General features: G+C 42.9%; 1 protein-coding gene across 1 annotated transcript in view; it reads left to right on the top strand.

Annotated features, from left to right (window-relative positions):
* The first annotated feature begins 1,342 nt into the window (after positions 1-1,342).
* Positions 1,343-10,392, top strand: part of cert (ceramide transfer protein) — a 55,863-nt gene continuing 46,813 nt past the window's right edge. The window contains exons 1-3 of the mRNA XM_050188133.3: positions 1,343-1,740; positions 7,055-7,171; positions 9,523-9,712. Of these exons, the coding sequence (XP_050044090.1) occupies positions 1,513-1,740; positions 7,055-7,171; positions 9,523-9,712 (535 nt within the window). The 5' untranslated portion in view covers positions 1,343-1,512. The remainder of the gene's footprint in view (positions 1,741-7,054; positions 7,172-9,522; positions 9,713-10,392) is intronic.

Here is a 10,392-nt window from a genome sequence, read left to right as displayed (position 1 = left end):
GAAGCCCAATGCATAAACGAAATGCCTCTCGTTCTAAGAGAACCGGAGGCCGAATTTTGTATGCAGGTCCGCCAGAAAACATGACGCAGCCAAGCTCTATTATCAGGCGAACATACACTCAATATATCATAATGAGGGCATGCCGACGCAACCCCAATCGATTGCTACTGAGTCTATGCAGCATACCTACTGCGCGTGATGGCTTTGAGGTAATATTCTCTATATGGGGACACCAATTAAGCTTTTCTATGTACATTATACCCAAATATTTAGGTGAATTCACCTGTGGGATATTCTCTTGTCGATAAAGAATCGAAATTTGCACAGTTACACTCTGAGGGAAAGTTAGGATGGCACTTTTTCTGATATTAATAGAGAGGTTAATTCCATCAAGCCACATTTCTAGGCAGTTCATATAAGACTGTAGAGTTTGATACAAAGCATGTAAATCTACCGATGCAGCAAGAAATGCAATGTCGTCGGCGTATACGTATACAGATGCACATCCTGTTGCAAAGGTGTAGTACTCGGTGAAACATTAAACAGATATGGCCATAGGACTGATCCTTGTGGTAGACCTCTTGACTGTTGATACGTTAATGAAGACAATCCACGTTGACAGCAGTAAAATTCCCTGACGTTGAAAAATTCATAAACCCACGCGACGAAATAATTTGGCAGACATGAATTCTGAAGCGTGTTTAATACATGTCCTACACTGCCATACTTCCAAAGTGACTAAGGCTGCATATCTTTTCTGACATCGAGCTAATTAAATACGATTCTCCAGGTCGACACGGGCACACCATATCGAGCACCGACGCCTGAAGCCAATTTGGCGTCGGCTCAAAATCACATTCTCTATCAACCAATTTTCTATGCGGTCGTGTAAGATTCTTCCGATGACTTTTACTAGGTTAGATGTAAGAGATATTGGCCTAATGTTATCTAAGACATAACCGGAGCCTTGCTTTCTTAATACTGTTATTACTTTTACAAATGTCAATTCTGAAGGAATCCACGAATCTTTAATGGGATGGTTAATGGGATACGTTTTTATTATTACCGTAGTAATGTCATTAGAGACTGGAGCTGAATTAGGCAGCTGGCTTAGTACATCTTTCAGTTCCGAAACCGTAACTTCTTCTCTTTTCTTCTGCAAGCGAAAACACTAAAGCGGTGATCTGTCTGAACATATGCTACAGTCTGAAATTGTCTGAACCGGTCTGACCACCATGTGACGCTTCAAAATTTGCCGCCAAAACGGCCCTATTTCTCGTCGTCCACAGCCTTGAATCGCAAGACAGTCTAGCAACCATGGAAGCACATTTTGCTTGTTGCTTTTTGCTTCACTCAAAATCTAAGATGGCGACAGATACAGGCGTTTTGAGTGTGCGAGGCATGTAAGGCAAGACAGAGACAGACGTCTCGCTGCGGAGACCCTGTTTGGATTGGCTTTCAACGCCGTCGCCCTCGCTGCCACCGCGGGACTGACCTCATCAAACATTCAACATGATGGACGACCACAGCATTAATTTAAGCGATGACGAGGAGGATTTTGAGCACCCAACCAGTCCCCACGAACTGCAAGGAACTTTGTGCAAATGGACTAATTATATCCACGGCTGGCAGGACAGATTCATCGTGCTCAAGGATGGCACCCTGTCCTACTACAAGTCGGAGAATGACACGGCTTTTGGGTGTCGTGGCGCGATCAGCATTTACAAGGCTACGGTAAAGGTGGGTTGCAGCAAGTTTAGGCCTAATTGCCCCTGATTTCCTTCCGCTTCGTCGCTGCCGCAGTACGGATAGGTCTTCATTCGTTCTCATTTTGTGGGCAGAAATGCCGCGGCACGGATGTTAACGCCGCTGCGGATGTGGTTATCGGATTCTGTTCCGTACGGTTGGCGACGCCCTTTCGCGCTTCAGCCGCTTGTTTTCAAAGCAAGCAGGCCGTTCTCGAGAAGGTGCCGCTGGCGTTTACACCTAATCTAATTTTAACGCCTTCAAGACGCTTCTGTGATGCGCTTTCCGCGCCTTCGGAGCGTGTTTCGCCGGTAGCATGTAAATCGGTATGCGCGATGAATCACTGCGTCGTTGAGGCCAAACGCTGGCGGAGGCGTCGCCTGCAACGTCGGCGCGTTGACGTGTTTACATTATCGGCTCGGCGAGTGCAACAGGCACAATTCTCGTGACGGGCGTGTCTCGTGGACAGGCACGCTAAGCTTTGTCGTGCTTTTGCGCGTCTCGAAAGGCGCATCGCGGGCAACGAGCTCCGAGGCGCGTGAGCGTTGCGCGGTAAGCGTCATTTTGCTTGGCAACGCCCCCCTCTCATCGCTGCTGCGTCGCTTGACAAGCTGCAGCGGAGGAAACCCAGTGGGCGGACGTCGTACGTCTTCTGTTTTCCTTTCTTTGCCGGGATCGGCGCCCTTCTTAGAGGAAAGAAGGCTCAGGCTAGAAGCCGCGACGAATAACTGCAGAGGACGTCATCGTCTCAGAAATTCGCCAGCAGGAAAAAACGAAAATAAAGGGAAGCTGCAGTAGCTTTATGTCCCACCCGCGTCTCTGACATCTGACGGCACTGCGAAACTAGAAACGTTCAGTGTATGCTGACCGCGACAGGCGTTTATTTTTGTTTATGCTTCTTTTCTGAGCAGGGGTAATCGCACAACAAGCCGTGTGCAAGGCCGTCCTTGCATACGGCTTGTTTTTTTTTTTTTTTTAGTTATACAGACACTGAGTCGCGCCTCAGTAAAAATGACACAAACAAAACTTAGATGCGTCAATTTCTTTTCCCCTATTCAGGAGAAAGAAAACGTCATGTGTGAACATTCTTCTTTTTGTATATATTTTTTTCTCGGTTTAACTTTCATCAGATGGCCCCTCACAGTTTTCACTTAATAACTTGTTGATTGTCATGGCTCCTAGTGCAGTATCTAAACTTCTTCCTGTATCACATTTGCAAAATCTTGCCTGTCAACTCAGTGTGGCTGAAGGAAGGCCACTGTTTTTTGTGCACAGCCTTTATTCGAATATGTCAATTCATGCCACTTTGCGAGCTCCCTTTCTGTGGCTTCTTGTGTGGATAATTGAGCATGAGGTGTGAACCTTGAAGTGTGCATTGTAGAGCAGAGTGCATCTCCTTGCCTCATAAGAAGCAGCAGCATGATGTCAAAGGCACTGCAAAAGTGTTCATAAGATTTTTGATAAGCTTGGATGTGAACTGTCAATAGTGCATCAGCATAGTTCAGAATGGGCTAGATGCTTAAGGACCATCAACACACTATCATTTGGTTGCATGTCAGCACCATAGCATGCAACTCATATTACAGATAAGAAACACTGGATCAGTTTTGCCATAATTTTGTAAATGTGTCGCTAAATTGAGACAAAAAAGGTAGCTACATTTCTACTAAATTTTGCTGCAAGGTCGCTAAAATTGTTGCCAAAGCTGTTGAGTGCATTTTAGGTAACATAGACATATTGGAAAACTATAATATATGCTAGCATGGCGTAAACTATTTACTGAAATGCCTTGTGTTTGTCTAGGGTTCATGTGAGTGGGGAATAAACAGTCAGTGTACCAGCAGTCTGTAGCGGGCTTTTACTATTCTACTGGCATAACAATGCACAATGATGATAGCTGAAACACGGTGTTTACCCTCAGATTGTGCGGTTCTAAATGCAGCAGGATTCAAAAGAACACCAGTGATCTCATTTTCCTAACATGCAAAGGCGCTTGGTTCACATTATCCCAGAAAATTTTCTAGTTCTTGGCACTCCTGAAAGGATAGCAAATTCTGCATGATGGACAAGGTCACATGCTAACACGGCGGTGGCAATTATGTTACCTTTATGCTGGTAAAATACTGTGCTTCCACTTTGTCTACCTCTCTTTGCAATTCTGATTTGTCTTAACCAATGTGATAAGGAAGGACATAGTGTGTTCAGGCTCGCGTGAACGAGCCTAGCTGCTCCTATGCGTACACCTTTCTACAGTTGATTTATCTTACCATTCACCTGCTGCATTCTAAATCTTGCAATAATATTTGTCAATGTCCACCAATCAAACATATTTGGTGAAAGTGCAAAACCCAGAGTGTTACGATTCATTCAAATTGGTTTTGTAAAATATAACACATGCGTTTTGTGAGCACACTGTGAATCCTCTAAAGGCAGCCATCATGGTCACAGAGCCTATGCGTCATACAGCCAATTACGGCCCTCTCAAATGTAACTTTTGAATAATGAAGTACGTCATAGAAAACTATTTTTTAAGCAAGTTTCCTAACTTCGTGGACTCGAAAATGTTGGTGACTGTTCTGTCACATTGCTAAAAAAGGTTGCCGTTCACTAAATTGAAAAATTTGTGGCTAACTCTAGCTACAAAATTAATGAAAGGGCAACATTTCAAATTCAGCTGCAAATTTCAAAGTGAGCATGTTGCCATTGAGGCCACTGCAGATGCCCTTAAAAATTAATAGTGTGCATCTGAATTCTCGCATTAGGTGCTTAGCAGAACTCTTTTTAACCCTTTATTGACGAATGTTGCCCACAGGTAGCATACAAGAAAAACATTTTTTCTTGCCGATTTTTATTATAGAATGCAAAATTTCTGGCTTAATGTCTTTGGCCAACACTGAATGACATGCAGCAAGCATGTCTGGACGCGGTAGAAGTAGTTCGGCACGCAACTCACTTTCTTTTGAAAGCATGGTCAGAGGAGACAGACTAATGCAAGATCTCTGGCAGCAGTGGTGCCAAACATGTGATGTAAAGCAAATGAAATGTACACCTATGGTTCATATGATGAGAGCTATCCATAAAAATTTCAAATGAAGCCATATGTGGCTTGGGCGACCATTTCCAGTTTTCTGGCTGGGGGTTTCCCCCATTGCTGAAAAAGTTTCCACAAAATATTTTTTTTTCATTGATTATGCTTATGCTCTGTGTTTTGCACATTTAGATAGAAAATGAACATTTATTTTTTCATATATTTATATATGCCATCATGAAACATTTAAACTGAATTATGTGCCCTGAATTATGCATCCAGTAGAGCAGGTTTTCTGGGAACATAAAAAAGCACAGTCTTGAACATTGCTCTTGATACAGAAAAGAATAAAAGTAAGTTGGGTCAATACTGAAATCGCCATTATTGAACAAGTTCTTCACTGAACTTGTAAAACATGGATAAGGGTGACTTAATCATATGTGGTGTTATTGTGGCAGACGTTTTCAAACCCAACAGAGAAGTTAATAGCCTTGAACTTCTTGGAGATCAGTCTTGGTATTGATGAAAGTGTACAACCTTAATCATTGCTGAATACCACTGGTGAACAATTCTCATTATTGCAAGGCATTTTTGTAATATATGCATTAGGTACAACATGTAACATACTGCCTCGTAGTAACAGTAGCAGACAAAGACCTGCACTTGTTACTGCGGGCACATATTGAAGTCATGGGCAAAATAATCTAGGTGATTGGTTTGGAAACTCTAGCAATGAAGGTTTCAATTCCTGTAATGCCTGGAAAGCTTCTTCCTGCTGCTTGGGAATAACTGTGGACATGCAGGACATGTCCAAGGTAGAGATTGCTCAAGGCTAACGAATTTGCTTGGAGTGCCTACTGAAAGGCAGAAACTCTGCACCCAAAGAGGGCTTAGTGAAGGCTGAACATTTCGAATTTCCTCCGTGCACTTTCTCTCCGGGGCACCATCAAACCTTCATTCCCGCCACCTGCTAATGCAAGTGTTCTGCTGTGATGTGCGCATCATGGCAGACACTGTTGAGTGAGTAACTACGCATGATCTGGCATGCCAGGGCACCTTGATTTTGAACTTAAAATGTTGACGGGTTGCACAGCAGGAACAAAGAACGAAAGAGTATTGCTATGACGTAGAGCTTTGATGGGCTGTCGCATTTCTATGGGAGCCTGTGGGGGCTAGGCAAAGGTAGGGAGCATATGTGAGGGAGCAAAGAGGGGGGATTTGTTTCTTCAAAGGCACGTCACTTTTGTTGTCACTCAGCTGTTGACTACACAGAGAGCGCACATGTGAATCAAATGGCAAGCAGTCACAAATACTACATGCAACACTGCTTAGAAACCTTTGTAATGTGTTGGCGCATGGTAATTACTACGGTATAAATGTCCTCCAATGTCATGTTCACACTATTTGCTTTGCAAATTCTGCTCTTAAGTTTTTCAGCTAAGCTCAGCCTTTTGACACCTGGCAGCTGCTGTATGTGTCAAATTTTTATTTTCACTCGGTACCCCTGGCATGCACTTTGGTGCAGCTTCATTCGCAGCGCTGAGCAGCAGCACATGGCACAACATGGAAATGTGCAGTCTGGGTTTGTGTGTGGCACATATTGCAATGTGTTAGCCATGCAAGCCATGTTGTGGACTGTATCGCATGACAGAGGTAGTCAAGAGACCTTCTTGACCATTACTGTATTCTCGTAGTGCCTCAAGTGATTGCCACATTCACCAGGCAGTTCAGACACCCACCTGGGGCATAACTGTTGATGTGCAAGGGCTGCGCAAGGCACCAGTGATGTCCTTTGGGCATCACTGTGCGTTGGACATTACCTCTGCCCTTCTTTGTGTAGTTAAGCGAGTTAATGTAGAAGTTTCATCAACATAAGCATGTACATTGAAAGAGGAAGGGGTGGTTATAGAGGCCAACACTTGTCAAATGGGTCATCACTTGCACTGAGACTGCACTTTGACTTCTTTGGACAGCATATGAATCTGTCACATAGGATATTTAAAGAAATGTCTGATCATTAAAAGAATGGAATGAGTTGGCAATACTGAGTACACAAAATACATAAAGTTGCATTTGTAACTGGCACTGCTTTGCATGTAAGAAGTGCTGTGATTCCTTGAGGCTGAACAATAGCTGAAATAATAACTTTGTAAGCAGCTTTCATAGATTAAATGCATATTTAGTAACTGCGTCAGTAAAAAACATATTGGAGTTTAAAAGAACACTTTTTATCAGTAAAAGATTGTGCTTCACTAAGCTTTGTGGATTTGGTTTATGCAGCCACACGAGTTTGACGAGTGCCGCTTTGACGTCAGCGTTAATGACTGCGTGTGGTATCTGCGAGCTGATGGACCAGAGGAGAGGAATCGATGGGTCGAAGCCTTGGATGCATATAAGGTAGGTCAACGTACATAATAACCGTTTTTAGCCACATGATTGACTTGCAGTCCTGTGAACAAACCAAAATGTTGTGTTGGTGATTGTCATTTGCTTCTACCGATTAGATAAGGCCTTGGTTTCGTGCAATCACCACAGTTTTTCTGCATTAGTACTTCAGCGAAATCTGGTACTCAGTCTTTTCCTTTGTTTAATGTTTCATGAGTTCATGAAAACATTCTTATTGTGCTGACATTTCATACCCCGAGGTCACAACTTTTAATCTGCGAACTTAAATTGTTGCCTGCTGAAAGACCCCCCCAAGAAGCCGCTTGTTTCAAAGCATGATGTATCACGTCATGCACATGTCAAAGTCAATCAAATCGGGGCTAACCAGTATGTGTCTTTTTGTTTCTGCTTTTTGAACCTCGTATGATGTAACCACGACTCCGGCTTGTGCACTCACTTTGGGGGCCATATGTGTTGCTGTGCAGAATCGTGCTCTCAAGTTAATGCTCGTAAGAAATGTTCTACTTATATTTATATATATATATATATATATATATATATATATATATATATATATACTTTCTCATTTGCGCTTCATTTGCCCATGCCAATACATCAGTACATATGCAGGACATGAATAATTGGAGATCTTTGACAAAGGCTCTTGTTGTGATGATCATGGTGGTCATTAAGACTACATTTGAACCTGGTTATAATGAACAGGCTTATGCACTAAAAGTTCTTTGCTATATACCTTCATTTGCCTATAACAACATTAAACAGACTCTTGTGATGCATTCGTTGTATGCAGATTTCTCATCTTTAGGGGAGAAATGAAGCAGGGAGGCAATCCATATATTTATAATAAAACAGTGTAATAGGGGCTAACTTTTTGCTGTGTTTTGAATTGTTTCTCAGTGTCGCTGGGAATGACATTCTCGATGCATTATTTTTTGTACGCCTGCTCCAGTCTGCTTCCCTCAGTGTTCGCACTGTACCGGCACAGCACATACGTTGCAGAAAGCATGCATGAAAAAATAAATGAACTAAAAAATTATGAGCCATTCCACTCTGTGAAGGTGAATGAGCAGCGAAGCTGTGTAGCGCATGACAAAGAGGTGGCACAGAATTTTGAACAAAGGTACAAACACATTTATTGTTCTGATTGGCGGTCATCTTGACAAAAGGTACGCATGCACATTTATTTTTAATACATTCGCATTCATTCATGTGATGTTACACATTCATTACACACATTAGTTACGTACATACGTGTTTTCATTTCATGATATACTGAGGCACAGAATTTGAGACCGAAATCACCTTACTGATTGGCAGTGGGCCAGTGCCGTCAGGGCCTTCACAGGGAAAGGGGCAGTATGGGAACGCTAGCATGATGAGTGCCATCGGAGCCAGTTCTGGAAGAAGACTACAACGAAAAATGTGCGAGCAGTGGCACGAGCGCATTTGCTCGTGACACTGCTCCAGATGCTGAAGTCGAAATTGATGCTAGTTGTAGGACTTTCACTAAGCAGGCGTGGCTTCAAAACTAATTCCACAATTTCAACCTGTAACTTAAAGGGAACAGTTAAAAAAGTTCACTAGTGATATTTTCAATTATAACTACCTGGATATTACAATTTACCATGCAAGTAAAATCACCATCTTCAGATATCTCATTAAACAGGCCGAATTGTGCTTTCAAATCAACTTAAAAAATATGACTAACTTAAAAAATAAATAAATGAAACACTGTGGCCTATGCCTGAATTTTAGCTTTGCTTACGGCTTCATGCCAGAAAAACAATCAGGAAAGTGGGACAATAAAGCGCAGACAGGACTAGGTGTGCTGCCTGCTCTTGTCTCATTTCTCGCATATTTTTTTTCTTTTCGTCAAAAACCAGCCTATACAAAAACAGATATTTGCACCTTGCCATGGTCTTTAGGTCGCAGCATATGGGCACCTGACTGGACAAAAGCAAACACAGTTGTGTGAACGCTTCCGGACACGTTTGAAAATGCTCTTACAATGCAGCTAGAGACTTTGTCACCTGCAGGGACATGATAGCCCTCAGGAACAATTCAGTATTCTTTTCTGAATTCTTTTTTATGTCTTATTAGTTGTCATAGGTGAGCAGTAAACCACAGTGCAGCTAAGGCTTTTCTTGCATTACTGAAACTTTTGTTCTCAGCCCCTCTCCCCTACTGCAGACGTGGCAACACTGCCCACGTGATCACTGGTGGTGCTCAACCCCAATAGAGAATAAATCACATAATCCTGGTTCGTTATATATTTGGGCTAGACAGCACTCATAGGCTACTTGCAGGGAGTTTTATACATTTTCCTCTGTCTGTACATCCAGGTTGACTCTGCATATGGGAGCGAGAACAGCCTACGACGCCATGGCTCGGCACTCTCCCTTGGCTCAACGAGTGTGTCTTCATTGAAGAAAGGCCGGGGTCTTCGAGAGAAGCTGCTTGAGATGGAGACATTTCGAGACATTCTGTGCCGTCAAGTTGACACGCTTCAGGCCTACTTTGATGCCTGTGCAGGTAAATTACACCGCATCTTTCTCGCCTTCTCTCGCTATTTTGCCCAAATGTTTGCTGGTACTTCCACGTGCAGACCTCATGCAGAAGCAGGTCCACCTGTTGAATCAAGAGGGACTGCTGAAGCAGCTCATATTTACTTGAAATATGTGAAACCATGGTGATATTGTGTCAGCACCCAGTGAAAGGATTAGATAGCTTGACCCTTGCTACCCACTCTGCTCAGACTACACACACAGCTCCTCAGTAGGAAGGCTCATGTGTGTGCACACAACCCTCGTGCCAGCAGTGAAAGATGGAAGCTGCCCTGACTCTGGTAGAGCCCATTGAGAAGCCACTAAGCTTCATTGTTTTTGCATCCAAACGCACTGTGCGTCTTTGGAGGCCTTCTAACGCTCCATGTGGGGACTGTGCATGCTCCATTGATACTTGGATAGCACAACAGCACTCACATGCCCCAACTATCCGTACAATTGCTATCTCAATAAAAAGCACTAAAGAGCTCAGTGCCTAATGTCCCGACTCCTAATTCTTGCATTGAAAGTAAGAATGTGTTATAATGAACAAAGACCAACTCACCCAATTACCGTCTTTTTTAATAATGGACGAGTAGATTTTGTTATAATAGTAATGATGTCATTTTTTGCATACCTCTATTCACCACATTTCCAAGTTGAGTATAA

The sequence above is a fragment of the Dermacentor andersoni genome, chromosome 2, assembly GCF_023375885.2.
Source record: "Dermacentor andersoni chromosome 2, qqDerAnde1_hic_scaffold, whole genome shotgun sequence".
Classification (NCBI taxonomy): Eukaryota; Metazoa; Arthropoda; class Arachnida; order Ixodida; family Ixodidae; genus Dermacentor; species Dermacentor andersoni.
The sequence above is the reverse complement of the archived record's forward strand: the minus strand, read 5'-3'. Positions and strand labels throughout refer to the sequence as shown.